Source organism: Tachysurus vachellii, chromosome 14, assembly GCF_030014155.1.
Source record: "Tachysurus vachellii isolate PV-2020 chromosome 14, HZAU_Pvac_v1, whole genome shotgun sequence".
NCBI lineage: Eukaryota > Metazoa > Chordata > Actinopteri > Siluriformes > Bagridae > Tachysurus > Tachysurus vachellii.
This window is the reverse complement of record NC_083473.1, coordinates 19,825,061-19,840,971: the sequence shown is the minus strand read 5'-3', so window position 1 is coordinate 19,840,971 and position 15,911 is coordinate 19,825,061. Positions and strand designations below refer to the sequence as shown.

The window sequence follows — 15,911 nt, the reverse complement described above, 5'->3', positions numbered from 1 at the left end:
TCTCTGTTCAATTAAAGTGGCGGCCTGTTTTTCAGCATCTCTCCATCCTGAAGTAATTTTAGCTAGAGGTTACATAAAGCTGCTCTGTTACCTAGCAACAGTCCTGCAAACCTGGTTGGTCTATTTGCCCACACAAGCAGCGATGCTGGAATTGTAGATCATGCCCATGTTAAACTCATGTAAATTTGATTAGCCTTGGGACAAAAGAGTACAGTTTCTGATATGTCACAGAATTATAGTTTTCTAGATAAAAGATGAAGGAAGAGAGACGGATGAAAAGATTAGACAAAAAAGATCAATATTTTAAGACATCTCCTTTTCATTTGTCCTAATTAACGTTTAGTACTGTGGCATTAACGACTGCCAAAAGGACAGTAAAATCTGTGAGCCAAAAAGTGTGTGTGTGTGTGTGTGTGCGCGCGTGTGTGTGTGTGTCCAGACAGTAATTCATCTGGACAGCGTGTATGACTGAGGGAAGCTACACCCCATAACAGCCCACAGTGTCTCTGTAAACAGCATTTTAATCTCATCGGGTTTCATCTATCGATCAGTGGCACAAAGCCTGACAGCTGTGTTATAGAGAGTGAGAGAGAGAGAGAGAGAGAGAGAGAGAGAGAGAGAGCTGGATGGATAGCATCATTCCATCTATATGGTTTATGCTACATTAAGGGTTCATTAGAGATTCTGTGCTTATGAGAGATATGATTTTTCTCTAAATACTTGCTTTATTAAACCAGTCCCTGCAGAGCTTGTCCTTATCTCACACACCTACAGTAAGTCTAAGGGCTGCTCACTCTCACCACACCCTTTATACCGTCCCCACAACACAACAACTCTACAATCCTGATTTGATTGTAGAGAAACAAAAATGGCAGCTCCTGTCTTCTTAAAGATAATAAAACCCATAAATGATAAACAGGAAGCAGAAATATCTCAGAACATTACCTGCAGCTCGCTGGCAGACAAATCCATTGTGATTCATTTTACAGAACTAACATTTATACTTCAACTCATTTCAAAGGATGTGCAGTATGTGTTCAAACAGACACTAGAGTTTGCTTGGTGTTGTATACATTTATGACTGAAGGAGTAAACCTCAGGTCAATCTCTATCAAACTGGATGTAGGACATTAAAATGAGCGTGTTGATGGACACTTTTTCTTCTTCTTGCTGGTGTTTTTGCAGTATCTGGGCTCCATGCTTGTGAAAGAGCTGAGAGGAACAGAGTCCACGCATGACGCCTGCGCAAAAATGAGGGTAAGGTTTGTGATCATGTAGAAGACAAACAACAAACAACAAAATAAACCTGGTCTGTGTTTCTGAACATCTTTTTTGGAATTGACTCTGACTCTATACAGTGATTCTTATTCAGTGACTCTGACTCCATACAGTGATTCTGATTCAGTGACTCTGACTATATACAGTGATTCTTATTCAGTGACTCTGACTCCATACAGTGATTCTGATTCAGTGACTCTGACTCTATACAGTGATTCTTTTTCAGTGACTCTTTCTGAACAGTGATTCCCATGACAGCTGTGAACCCTGCTGACTTTTAATCTAGAAATAATGTATATTTTTCTTACTTTGTCTACCAGTGTGTCATGTAGTGAGTTTTGTGTTGCATGATCATCTCTATCTCACATTCTATCTCTTTTTTCTATCTAATATCCATCTGCATTTTCATGCATTTTTTCTCATTTTATGAACCTTGCGAATTCTTGTTGCATGATATTTGTTCTCTCTCTCTCTTTTTCTCTATCTCTCATGCTTTGTCCATCTCTCTGTCGCATTTTTTCTTTGTGTGTTCTCTCTCTCTCTCTCTCTCTCTCTCTCTCTCTCTCTCTCTCTCTCTCTCTCTCTCTCTCTCCCTCTCCCTCTCTCGGTCTCTTTATTGAGGCAGATTTTGACAGGTACAGGACAGTGCAAACATGCTTAGGCAAAGATAAACGCTGACCGAGAAAAAGGGAAAGAAAAAGAGAATAATAATAAATCACTAAATATATAAACTGTCAGAAGACTTACATGGTATTAAAAAAGGGAAGGAAAATTCATTCTGACCTGTTTAAGAAATTAGAGTCATGTACTCAGGAGATTTGACTTTATAAAGCATTCACTTTGTAAAGATAATATATTCAGTGGAAAAGTCTGTGGGGTTTGGTAGATATTCTCTTCAAGAGTGTGTGCGGATTGGATTGCCATAAATTGGGACACTTCTTTTTTTTTTTTTTTGGCGGGCGGGGGGGGTGGTATTTCTTACGGTTGGGTGTTTGTACAATGATGCATGGATACTGTGACCTGCTGAATTTATAATGTGTTATAATGTGTAGGGATTTGGGAGTAATAATGTGCTAGATTTGTGGTTGTAGGGGGTAAAGGATATATAGAGGTTTTAAAATATTTTAGATTTTGAAATGTTTTGAAAGGTTAGATTTGTTGTGTTTGGTTAAGAGGGTTATAATGTACTAGACTTAGGGGTGTATGTAGGGGATATAATGTATTAGATATGGGGGTATATGGGGTATAGGGGATATAATGTATTAGATATGGGGGTATATGGGGTATAGGGAATATAATGTATTAGATATGGGGGTATATGGGGTATAGGGAATATAATGTATTAGATATGGGGGTATATGGGGTATAGGGGATATAATGTATTAGATATGGGGTAAATGGGGTATAGTGGATATAATGTATTAGATATGGGGGTATATGGGGTATAGGGAATATAATGTATTAGATATGGGGGTATATGGGGTATAGGGAATATAATGTATTAGATATGGGGGGTATATGGGGTATAGGGAATATAATGTATTAGATATGGGGGTATATGGGGTATAGGGGATATAATGTATTAGATATGGGGGTATATGGGGTATAGGGAATATAATGTATTAGATATGGGGGTATATGGGGTATAGGGAATATAATATATTAGATATGGGGGTATATGGGGTATAGGGGATATAATGTATTAGATATGGGGGTATATGGGGTATAGGGAATATAATGTATTAGATATGGGGGTATATGGGGTATAGGGAATATAATGTATTAGATATGGGGGTATATGGGGTATAGGGGATATAATGTATTAGATATGGGGGTATATGGGGTATAGGGAATATAATGTATTAGATATGGGGGTATATGGGGTATAGGGAATATAATGCACTACGGTTGCTGTGGATGCAGCTGCCCGGAGACTGTCATGCCTTCTTTGAACCACTGTTGCGTCAGTCAGCTTTATGGTCAGGTCTTCATTTTGGAGATATATAGTAACTTAAGTTTAAAATTTAAAAAGAAATTTGAATTCTGTTTCTCTACTCCTGTAAAGCTCTTTTTAGACAATGTGAAATAGAAATAAATGAAATTAAATTGCATAGGGGTTGTAACATTTGATTATGGGGTGTATAGGGTACTGGGGTTGTAGCAAAGGAAAGTTTGAGGATTCTTGTCAGACTGGCTCTATGATTTTCTCCTCTTGTCTTCCTCTTGTCTTGCAAGAAGTCTGCAGAACAAATGAAGAAGGTCCCTACTATTGTCCTCTCAGTCTCTTACAAAGGAGTCAAGTTTATTGATGCAACAAATAAGGTAAACAGCAGCCTTTCATTTACATTTTCCTCTTTAATCTCTAGCAGTTCTAAAAACATATCCGACTCCATGTAAATTGTTTCTCTCCCTCTCTCTCTCTCTCTCTCTCTCTCTCTCTCTCTCTCTCTCTCTCTCTCTCTCTCTCTCATTCTCTTTCTCCTGTGCAGAACATCATAGCCGAGCATGAGATTAGGAACATCTCTTGTGCAGCTCAGGATCCTGAGGATCTCTCCACATTTGCCTACATCACCAAAGACTTGAAGTCCAGTCACCACTACTGCCATGTGTTTACAGCTTTTGATGTGGTCAGTAACACATATTCTTGTCATTTAAACAGAACGGGAACATTAAGGGGGGGGGGGGGGTATAAGGGAGGAAAGCCTAGGAACTAAACTAGCACCTCAGCACCTCTGTTTTTTAACACCCATCATGTACATGACAACATCATTAAAGTTTCATTACCTAATTTACACAGAAAACAGCTGGTTTTCTAGATATTTGAATTATGTAGTGTACAGAACATAAATGGTGATTAATATGATTTTAAAATCTGAATACAGAAACAGATATGAATATTTAGAGCACTAAACAGATGCAGATACAAATATAAACAATTCTATTGTGTTACACCTTACCTTGAGCGTAAACATGTGAAGTAATCATGGGGTTTGTGCAATTCTGTGGCAACACAGGTATCTCTGTGAAGCAATGTAAGACATGGTAATGCCTACACATATAGAGTGTGATGATTTATTGTAAATGCTAAACAGATATGCTACTTTTTGTGACTTGTATTACCATAGGAAAGCAAGTTAAGAATTTACAAAGCTAGCTAGATATTTAGCATTTCTGTGCCTGTGGTGATATGAAGGGGCATAGGGGTTATAATGTACTAGATTGGGGGGTGTATGTGGTACCACCAGGGGCATACACAGGTTTGTTCTCCTCACTCATCAAAAGGACCGTTTTAACCGCTAGAGCAAGTCAAACACTTTGGAAATTATGTCTTCACTCCTAAGATCACTTTTAAAATGAAACCCAGCTCCCCCGTGTCACATGTCTTCTCTGCAAATATGTGCTTGTAATTTGTTTAGAAACAAGCTGTCTGCAACGTCTTGTAAGAAATTTGATTTGTAAACTGGGTAAACAGGATACTAAATACAAACTGGGTATAACGGACCATACGGTTTGTCCAAGTGCATGCAACCAAAACATGTCAGTTAAGACTATATTCGATAAACTCTTCAAATGATTCTGATTTGGGTTTCCCAAAAAAAAATTCACCATGGGCGTAGTTTGTGTTCAACAGGGAGTCCGTAGTCATTGTTTAGAAGTTGCACATTCACACAAATATCCGGAAAAGTTTGCTAACAAAACTGGTCCATGCCTGTAACTGCACCTACAGAGAGGCAGCAGGGTTCTCTCCGTACTTTCTGCTCTTTGGCCGTTTGGCTGTTTGCCATTGACCTGCAGGTCTGCAACCTGTCTGAGAGATAGGGCCAGGTAAGCTCTCTACCTACTGGGAAGACAAGGTGAATGCTGTCAAGAAACGGAGTGCTGAAAGACCTGTGAAAGAAGTTATGGATTATAAAGGAACTTTTTGCTTACTTTCCTGTGGCCAAACTTGAGAGGTTTGCACAGAAATGGGTCAAAGACACTGAACTGGGATCAAGATTCAAGAGATAGACAAAAGGTCAGTGTGAACGCCCTGATGACAAGAGAAGCTCGATATAGATAGCAAATTCCAAACAGTACAAACAGAAAACTGTCACTAAGCCCAGAAGTTCTGCGTTTTATCCCAAGGCTGTCAGAAGAAGGTCAAACAGAAGAACCAGCTGTGTATAGTGACTTGCAGTAACGTATAGCAAGAGGAGAAGTTGGAGTGCAGACAGAATTATCAACTTCAGGATCTTCAAAGAGAAAATGCTAAATGAGGTGAAAACACAGTTGCAGCATTTAAAGAGTAAGAAGCAACCAAAATTATAAGCTACTGTATAATGCTGTGGGTCAGTTATCAGTTGTTCTTTAGACTACACACTACCATAACCTGGCTTGGGGATTCAATTTTGTTTTTTGTTTTTTTTTTTATAAAAATTGTCTAATCTAAAATTTTATTTATTAGCTTTATTATTTATTTCTAAAAATTATTGGATAATGATTGACACTTTCGTACAGAAAGTATTATACAGGAACAGGGTACTTCAAAGTTCACAATGTCCAGATCATGTGTAATAAACTAAAGCAAAAAAATAGTTGCCTGTGTTTTTTTTTCTTCATAACTGATAATTAATGCTAAACCAAAAACTAACCCTAAATGTATTCTTAGTAACAAAAATGAGACTTCTTTTAAATAAAAACTGCATAAAAAATTATAGAACCAAAATATGTCATATAGATAAATTATAATCATAAATTCCAAAGAATTCTTGCCCAATTTTTATGTGTTTTATCTATTTGTTGGCAGAATCTGGCCTATGAGATCATCCTGACACTGGGCCAGGCGTTTGAGGTGGCCTATCAGTTGGCTCTACAGGCCAGGAAGAGTGGCCACGGCTCATCCACATTGCCTGAGAGTTTCGACAGCAAACCGTCCAAACCCATCCCCAAACCACGCTCCAACATCCGCAAATCTGTAAGTGCTCACCACACACTCTTCACACTCTGCTTCATCTTGCTGTTCTGTACCTCTGTTTTTCTGTACCTTTCCTCATAGAATAGAAGATAAGCCTTTATCTTGTTATATACATTACAACACAGTAAAATTCTTTCCAAACTTTAGAGGTTAGGGTCAGAGCGCAGGGTCAGACATGATACAGCACCCCTGAAGTAGTGAGGGCCTTGCACAAGGGCCAACAGTGGCAGCTTGAACCCTCATCCTCCAAGCAATAACCCAGAGCCTTCACCACTTGACCTACCACTGCTCATGCATTGGCTTATAAGTGCTGAATCTTCACTTTTACTTCTTCCCAAAGCCTTTATTATGGGTGGCTTTTGACGTGTCCTTCACTGACTGATCAACCTAAAGTCTAAAACTTGAACACATTCTGTTCAGGCATTTCACTGCTACTGTGTTTAAGTCAGGATGCTGGAAGTCTATGACTATATAGTCAGTTACAGAATTATCGGCACCTTATTTCTGTAATCGTGAACTGGCCAATATCAAAACTCTATCATTTTAACGATTTTATGAGGCATGCCATTTATTATGACAGGGTTGCAATATTAATATTAATAATACTAATACTACTACTACTACTACTACTACTACTACTACTACTACAAATAATAATAATAATAATAATAATAATAATAATTAACCCTAGGGTTAAGGATTAGGGTTAGGGTTAAAGACTGGTACTAATTCTGGAACTAATTTCATGAACCCAGATAAAACTGGTTTGCTCTGTGGACTTCCTCTTTCTATACAGGACAGAGAAAAGTCCTCTACCGAACCCGGTAGAGAATACAATGTGAATGTCCATATTTATAGAATTTATTTTTGATTGGCTGGCATATAAAAAGAATAATAAATATTTTAGTAATTCGTCATGATAGCCTGAATGTTTTTCTAAATGTTTTCTAGAATCCTGCCAGACCACAGCAGCAGCTGGATAACAATAATGTTTATATGTAAATGTGGGGGGACTCCAATATTAGTTGTATAATAACTAATAAAGAATACATTTGTTCTGTGGTTTGATAAAACTTAATTCTTCTTTATTTCTGCTGGTCTTTTGTGTGAGTTGCATGTAATACTTGTAATACAGTTTTGCTGGCCATTAAACAGAGGTGCTGGCAGCAGACATGATATTTTCGTGGCATGACCTGCCCCCCTGCAGTGACTTGCTTAAACATGATTGATGAGAGGTTGTTAGTACTATTTGTCTGTGTGATTTTTTTTCTCCTTCTGCCCCTGACACACTGCCCCACTAACACACACACACACACATACACACACACACACACACACCCTACACCTTTCCCCTGTCTCCCCAGAGTCAGGGCTTTGTGCATTTCACACACGTACCAGACCGTTTTGAAAATAGATTTCTATATATAGCACCATAATTCATAACCCTGTGTTCTGTCTGGGTCAGAATGACCTATTTTATTTGGTTTTGTTCTGTATAAACTGAAATAACACACAGTTTTTACAACACGTAACAACATTAAAGACTTCCATCTGCAAAACTCACGATAATGAACCGTTCTGTCCGTGATCCCCTGTGGTTTTTTTCTGCCAGCTGCCATCAGACTCATCAGACTGTTCTTCCTAACAGGGTGGACTTTCAGCCGCCAGGAATAAATGAAAAATATGACAGAATCCAGTTTATTTATTTATTTGTTTATATATGCAGTGTATGATAGTATATGTATATGGTAGGTTTTAGAATGGGCTTTGGGACTGGCACTGAGAGTTAACCCCTTAGCACCTGGGTTTGTTTCCTTGCCTGGGAATCGAACCCGGGCTACGGCAGGTAGAGTGTGGTGTTCTGCTGCTGGACCCCCAGAGACAGACTAAACAGCACATCGCTAAACATTTCATTGTGTTTTAATGAGATTTTAGGCAAAGCAAGGCTTCACATGTAGACCTAAAACAAACATCTATCTATCTACTGTATCTATCTATCTATCTATCTATCTATCTATCTATCTATCTATCTATCTATCTATCTATCTATCTATCTATCTATCTATCTATCTGTCTGTCTATCTGTCTATCTGTCTACCTGTCTGTCTGTCTGTCTGTCTATCTATCTATCTATCTATCTATCTATCTATCTATCTATCTATCTATCTATCTATCTATCTATCTACTGTATCTATTGAAGGTATTGTCTAGAATTTTGCATTTATCATTCATATCACAAAACTACTTTTAGGGTGCAGAAACTTTAAGGTGGAAGAATCAAATATTATTTTATTTGGAAAAAAGCTGCTGATGCGAATGTTTATGAATAATTTAGCTATTTTTTTTAATCATTTGATGCTTACTACTAATTCTGTCTAACTAAGCAGTACAGCAATGGAATTAGACTGCAGGAGTAACAGACTGAGGCAGAAGTAACAAAGAATTACCTTTAGCACATTAGCCCTACTTTCCTTTTTATTGTTCGTCACTAGTGCAACGGAGCCGTATGTTGCCTCAGTCTCATCCAAATCCCAACAATTGATCTTTAAACTTGTAACTTGTCTGTCATTTGTTTGTCCTTGTTGGCTTAGTCCAGGGCTGGACTAAACTCTCCACCTTAACACTCACTTAAATATAATTAATAAGCTTATATGAATCCAAGAATAAGGAATAACAAGTTATGGATTGTGTGCTTATATGAAAACAATCCATTGTGTGGTGATGTGATGCACGTGAGAAGTGTATTTAGCCATTTCCTCTTGGCCCACAATGAAATTTAAAAGTTGACATTCATCTGGCTGCTCAGTACCTCCACAGTTGTCCTTTAGCATTTATTTTTCCTCTCAGAGGGATGAGTTCCGTTTAAGTAGCTGTGCTTCAATCCGTGTGGATTTCAGTTTTAAACGTGCAGCTACTCCATCAGTGTTGTTGAGGTTTGGTCCAGCCAGATCCACTAGTTGCCTCAGTGTGATCACACCAGATGTGAGGAGAGTCTGTCTGCAATGTCTAGACAAGTTTCATGGATAAGGGGTTCCTCTAGCAGCCAGTATAAAGAGTATGTGGTTCTCTATATCCTAAAAGTCTCTACACTTAACGATAGATTACGATAAAAAAAAGGTCATTCGGAGGTGATCGACTTTTGTTGGTTCATTAAAAACAAAGGTTTGTGGAGTCTCATGTCCCAGAGAGTTAAGATAACACTGGTCACAGGTTTCCAACTAAAATACATTGAGCTGGTTAAAAACTGTAAATGAAAAACATTGGTTCTGCTCTGTAGCTGTACTACACATTGCCCACCTTCTTCTTTAGGCAAATATAAAACCCTTTATGTAACCCAGTATAACAAATGTAAACAAAATCTAGTAAAATCGACATGGTTCTTTTTAAAAGTAAAATCAATGGGTGTAAACATGCTAATTTTTGCCAAAGTGAAGATGCCGCTAGGTAAATAATTAGCGTGCGTTAACTGTAAGGACATTTTGGGTATTAGCCATTTCCATTTGTCGAAGCAACTTTTATTTTCTCAACTGTCCCTTCCCAGTTTTTTGCATGACTGAATCGTCTCCCAGGTACACACCTAAATATTAAAACCTCCTTTTTTCCAAAGGAGTCCCCCTGGGAGTTTGGGTGCATTGAATGACCACTGCCTGACTAAAACTCATTCAAATTCAATTTATTTGTATAGCGCTTTTAACAATTCCCTTAGTCTATATATATTCATTCATTCATTCATCTTCTACCGCTTATCCGAACTACCTCAGGTCACGGGGAGCCTGTGCCTATTTCAGGCGTCATCGGGCATCAAGGCAGGATACACCCTGGATGGAGTGCCAACCCATCGCAGGGCACACACACACACACTCATTCACTCACGCACTCACACACTACAGACAATTTTCCAGAGATGCCAATCAACCTACCATGCATGTCTTTGGACCGGGGGAGGAAACCGGAGGAAACCCCCGAGGCACAGGGAGAACATGCAAACTCCACACACACAAGGCGGAGGCGGGAATAGAACCCCCAACCCTGGAGGTGTGAGGCGAACGTGCTAACCACTAAGCCACCGTGCCCCCCATATATATATAAATAAATAAATAAATAAATAAATAAATAATGGGGCCTCACATTTATTTTATAAATAAATAAAATTTATGACCAGTTTATTTTAGCTGAGGATACAAAACCAAAGTCTCTAGAAACAGAGAGAGAGAGAGAGAGAGAGAGAGAGATGTTGTCAGCCAGTGTGAGGATTAAAATGTTTATTAGAATTCATTTCAGCTCATAAACAGGGATTCCACCTGAGAATGACTCTTCTGAGGATGACCTCAGGTAGCTGTAGATGATAGATTTTTTTGACTTGAACAACCGTATGCAAAAAAACATGCTCATGTTTCAGTCATTATACAGTGGATATCTACCTGCATTTTATAGACTTAAAGCTAAAACTAAGAACTACTGTAACCTGAGGAGCATTTAACACTGCTTGACTCAACAGCATACAGCTGTAGAAGGGAAATGATTAATAATCACACTCTCTGGTGTCCCCCAGATGAAGATGAGTTCCCTGTTGAGTCTAGTTCCTCTCCAGGTTTCTGAGAGAGAAATAACACATTTCTGAGAGAGTTAATAGGATTTACCTTGTCTAACGTATGGCCCACAGCATTAAATCTCACCTTCTCACCTACAAACCATTAAACTACTAATATTAATACTGAATAATTGATTAATATGCAATCACTGTGGTATAAGCAGAATAACACACTCCAGATCATGCAGTTATACAAGAATAGCACACTTCAGCGTGGTAACAGCGTGACACGAATCACACCGCCTCGTCGTGGCGTATAACCGCTCAGTCTGTCAAGTGTTATTCCTTACTGCATGAGGCTCCTTATGGAACTGCCAGATAAAGCAACGATGGCGTAGAGCAGAAGGCATAGATTACATTGTGTGTGGACATGTGTTGTTATTGTGTGTGTGTGTGTGTTGTTCCTGTAGAGAGCTGTGCATCAAATTAATCTCAGGCACCAGGGAAACACGGACAGCCGTGTGAGTGGTGGCTATAACTGATGTAGTTGTTGGGTAGGTTTGTCTGTAGTAAAAAAAAAAACTTTTGTCCATTCAGACAACTGATATAAAGTACAGACCTGCATTTTTAAGAACATTTAATAACAGATTTTTGCATAAATTATACATATAAGTGATTATTATTTAACATTTTCTTACTGGAGGGGGCACGGTGGCTTAGTGGTTAGCACGTTCGCCTCACACCTCCAGGGTTGGGGGTTCGATTCCTGCCTCCGCCTTGTGTGTGTGGAGTTTGCATGTTCTCCCCGTGCCTCGGGGGTTTCCTCCGGGTACTCCGGTTTCCTCCCCTGGTCCAAAGACATGCATGGTAGGTTGATTGGCATCTCTGGAAAATTGTCAGTAGTGTGTGATTGCGTGAGTGAATGAGAGTGTGTGTGTGCCCTTCGATGGGTTGGCAGTCCGTCCAGGGTGTATCGTGCCTTGATGCCCGATGATGCCTGAGATAGGCACAGGCTCCCCGTGACCCGGGGTAGTTTGGATAAGCGGTAGAAAATGAATGAATGAATTAATTAATTTTCTTACTGGCCAGAAAAGGAACGAAGCGTTGTATGTGTTGCGCTCTTCAGTGTTGGCGTCATTTTTATACCTGTTTGTTAATATACAGGAATTGTACAATGAGAGTAAATATCCACAATCACAACACTGCACCTCACAATAAACATCACAGCATATAGCACCGGTGCACTGATCATTAACACACACTTACTGATTTCTGCAGAGATTTATTCTTTAGAAATTCTTCTTCAAATTTTGTGCATTTCTTAAGGGAAAAAAAAAGTACTTTGGTGTGACAACCAAGTCATCTCATTCTACACTTCAGCATTTGCTCTCTTGCTTCCTTGTGTCTAATCCAGATGGAACAGCCTTCAATGGAGCAGAAGGGTCACGGCAATGTCCCGTGGATCGTGGAGCCAGGACAGGAAGCCAAGAGAGGAGTCAACACCAAGTATGAGACAACTATTTTCTAATATGCACCCACTGTCCGCTCCTGTCTGTGTGTGCCTTTCAGAGCACGCCCTCTAGAGGCCCCCCACGGAGCCATGGGCCCAGTGACCTTTGACTCGCCCGTGTCTCTCCGCCCTGGTCCGGTCCAGCCCGCCCCGTTTTACCGTGGCCTCTGCATGATGTCGCTGCCGTGCTCTCTCTCTCTCTCTTTCTCTCTCTCTTTCTCTCTCTCTCTCTCTCTCTCTCGAACCCCCTTCCCTCAGCCCTCTGGCCAAAACACACCATTCACTTCGCTCTCATTCTCCTCCGAATCTAAAAAAAGGAGTTGATGTGATTTTTTTTTCCCATTTTTCCTTTGTCCTCCATTTAGCACTTTTACCAGACACACATCCTGACTGCTTGAACGAGGACTTTAAATCCATAATGCTGCTACAAGCTTGTAACTGCGGTGTATTTCGGTGGGAGGTGGGGGGTCCACTTATGTTCATCATCAGGCAGTGTGTGAGGCAGTGAGCCACTGAGACTTAAGGGCATGAAAAATGGGAACTGTAAGACTACTACCCTGTAAGGACAGCGTAAAAATGGAAATAAGATTGTGGTTGGTTTTGTTTGTTTTGGTTTGATTTGTTTTTCTTTTTTATTTCCTCCTCCTCTTCCTTACCCACCTCCCCCCACCCCCCAACTGTGGTCTGTATTGGTCAAGCTGGGGGTTTGTCTTGCTCTAAACCATTTTTGCAGGTAAAATTGCATGTTTGAAGTCAGGTGACACGTTTAGATCCACTTACCACAAACAGCGTGTTGAAAACCCACTTTAAAGAAAACGACTTTAATTGCTTTGCCTTGTTTTTGGTTTGGCTTTGAATGCAAGCAGCCCGGAAACAAGCCCTTCTGCCCGCAGAGAGCATGTGTTCTGGCTGTGTTGGACAGGCGAAGGGGGCATCTGAGAGGCTTGATTTTTTTTTTTTGTTTTTCTTTTTTCTTTTTTTTTTTTTGTGGACGCTCTGGATAAGTGATTTAATCTCATTTGCAGGGTAATGCCGGACTCCCATGTCTATTACTGTGGAAATCAAAGAATGTAGCCAGCCCCCAACATGGACCCTCTCACACACACATTGCAAAAAAGGACAGCAAAATACGGAGCCTTATGAGTGGCACTGGACTCCAAACATGGCAGAGTCTCATGTGACTGACCTTTTCACATAAAACATGGTGTGCAAAAGGACTACTGGTGTGAACTTCTGGCTTTTCTAAGAAGCACACATAGGATCGTACTTCAGTGGACTACAGACTGGCAGGGATCTGTTGAGTATGAATGCACACGTTACGCTACTTCGCTTCAATGGGTTCGGGCTCTGTTATGTGGACTATGTTGTGTGAGGGAGAAGGTTGGGGGAAAGGCAAGGTACCATGGGATAGGACATATACCATGGTTACTCATTTTGACAGACTCATTTTGCCCAGTTCTATAGATCTAAGTAACAACACTGTGGCAAAAAAAAAAAAAAAACGGACTTTCTGGTTTGCCATGTTTTTACTTTTCACTCTTCTTTAATTTCCCTTCATTTGGTTTGATAGTACATTATGAATATTATGCACAATGTGAATGGATTTATTGCACTGGACATCCATGAAAGTGACGTGTGTCTCATGCCAAAATCACTACAGAATTGTTGTTGACAATGCCATGCAGATTAGTATTCATACTGGTAATACATTTTAATGTCTAATATAATTCTATATTGCCATTATTCTAATCCTTAATTGAATATGTTATTATTAATTATTCTTCTTTTAAATGTGCAATTCTTGTCTAATGTTGTCTTGATGTTATATTATTTTTATATGACATTTGGGCTTGAGAAGAATAGCCATCCTGGAGTAAAAAAAATACTATTGTAAAAAAAGAAAGAAAAAAAAAAAAACTAAGAATGTGTGAATGGCTCCACTCAATTTTTGCTTTTTAAAAATTCTGATCTATCGTTTCTCATGGGGCTGATACACAGATGATACGCGGATATTTGAACTATTTTAACTCAGTGTAACTGTAAAATTTTTTTGCCACAATTCTTCTGTACATAAATATTTTCCTCAATCATTGTCATATATGTAATGTAGTTTAACATAAAAATGAAGAAAATGAATAACAGAAAAAAAAAAGAAAATATCACACTGGTTAATATATTGCCAAAATTTTAAAGGTCAAACTGCGAGATCTCACTGTTGAAAATATCAATAAATAAAAAAAACCCTTGTGTAAGCAAAGTGGAAATGTACATAGGCTTGGGCTTCCAGCACTCTGATTTTCTAAGTTTGACCCTTATTTATATCCTGGCAAAGCACATGGAATAAATCAGACTTGTACAACTGTTTCCTGCTGTGTGGCCTTTACTTTATCTTCTTTCTCGTCATCCTCTTCTCTCCATGTCCTGGGGCTGTTATACAGTATATTATACAGCAAACCCACACTATCACACTTTCACACTAGTTTGATACTTTTATTTGTAGGACTTTTCCAGGAGCTTCTGCGTTTGTCTTGGACGTGTACATGATTTACATGAAGAAACTTTTCTTGTTTACATTTATTTGTACACATTATATTAAATATATACGACAGTTTATTTCCAGATTCTTTTACACCGATGACAAAGCAACATAAAAAACTACAACAACAAAGCAGTGCTTCATGTTATGTAGTTTGTCACCATGGCCTACAAACATGGCCGCCATAGACTCCAACTCTCACCCTTGGTTTCAGTTCCATGTTGCAAGGTATATTCTCTTTTGCGTAGGATTGTGATGTTGATAATCCGTGTGAATTTAGCCGTGTGTTTCTGTTTTTTTTTTTTTTTACTCGGCTTGTTTTGTTTTTGATCCTGTTTGCCTTTTATACTGCTGATAATTTACTGTTTTGTTTTTTCCTTATCCTAATTTTAGGACCATTCCAATACTTTTCATGTTCCTACTTTTGTGACTGTCCCAATACTTTTGCATATCCCTGTTTTTTATTATTATTATTATTATTATTATTATTATTATTAAAACAACGCTCTGCGTTTTCCTCCAACCGCTGAGTCTACTTTGTACACATTTCTTTATATTTTAATCGTAGCTGTGTGATATGAGTATAGGAGTATAGTTTCTTTAAATTATGCTTGAACATCTATTTGATTGGTGATAGATGTGTTAGCATGTTCTATTGTGAATTTATAGTGGAACGATCAAACTGACTCTTTTTCTGGTTTTCTATAGAAAGAAAATCACCTCATTGCTGTGACCATCACATACAATCAGACACGGACCTTCCTAATATGTGTTCTGACGGGTGTGTGAGAGTGTGTGTGTGTGTCTGAGTGTGTGTGTGTGTGTGTGTGTGTGTGTGTGTGTGTGTGTGAGTGTGTGTGTGTGTGTGTGTGTGAGTGTGTGTGTGTGTGTGAGTGTGTGTGTGTGTGTGTGTGTGTGTGTGTGGTCACCCCTAGGCATGAGCAGAGCTGTGGTCTGTCTGTTGTGGTCTCCGTTGCTATGGAGATTTAAGCGTATTCTGTTTAGTAGGTCTGCTATAGAGCCTCTTGTTTCAGTGATGCATGAATGTGCTTTAGCTAAAGCAGCAAAATAACAGAATATGAAAAGGTCATCGTTTGTCACG

General features: G+C 39.1%; 1 protein-coding gene across 4 annotated transcripts in view; it reads left to right on the top strand.

Annotated features, from left to right (window-relative positions):
- Window positions 1-14,637, top strand: part of anks1b (ankyrin repeat and sterile alpha motif domain containing 1B) — a 177,583-nt gene extending 162,946 nt beyond the window's left edge. For 2 of the 4 annotated variants that reach the window (XM_060886359.1, XM_060886362.1), the window contains 6 exons: window positions 1,186-1,257; window positions 3,514-3,600; window positions 3,768-3,905; window positions 6,065-6,232; window positions 12,178-12,269; window positions 13,299-14,637. In XM_060886359.1, the coding sequence (XP_060742342.1) occupies window positions 1,186-1,257; window positions 3,514-3,600; window positions 3,768-3,905; window positions 6,065-6,232; window positions 12,178-12,269; window positions 13,299-13,347 (606 nt within the window). In that variant the 3' untranslated portion in view covers window positions 13,348-14,637. Of the gene's footprint in view, window positions 1-1,185; window positions 1,258-3,513; window positions 3,601-3,767; window positions 3,906-6,064; window positions 6,233-12,177 lie in introns of all 4 variants that reach the window. The other 2 variants (XM_060886360.1, XM_060886361.1) reach the window with 2 other exon arrangements.
- Window positions 14,638-15,911: the final 1,274 nt, after the last annotated feature.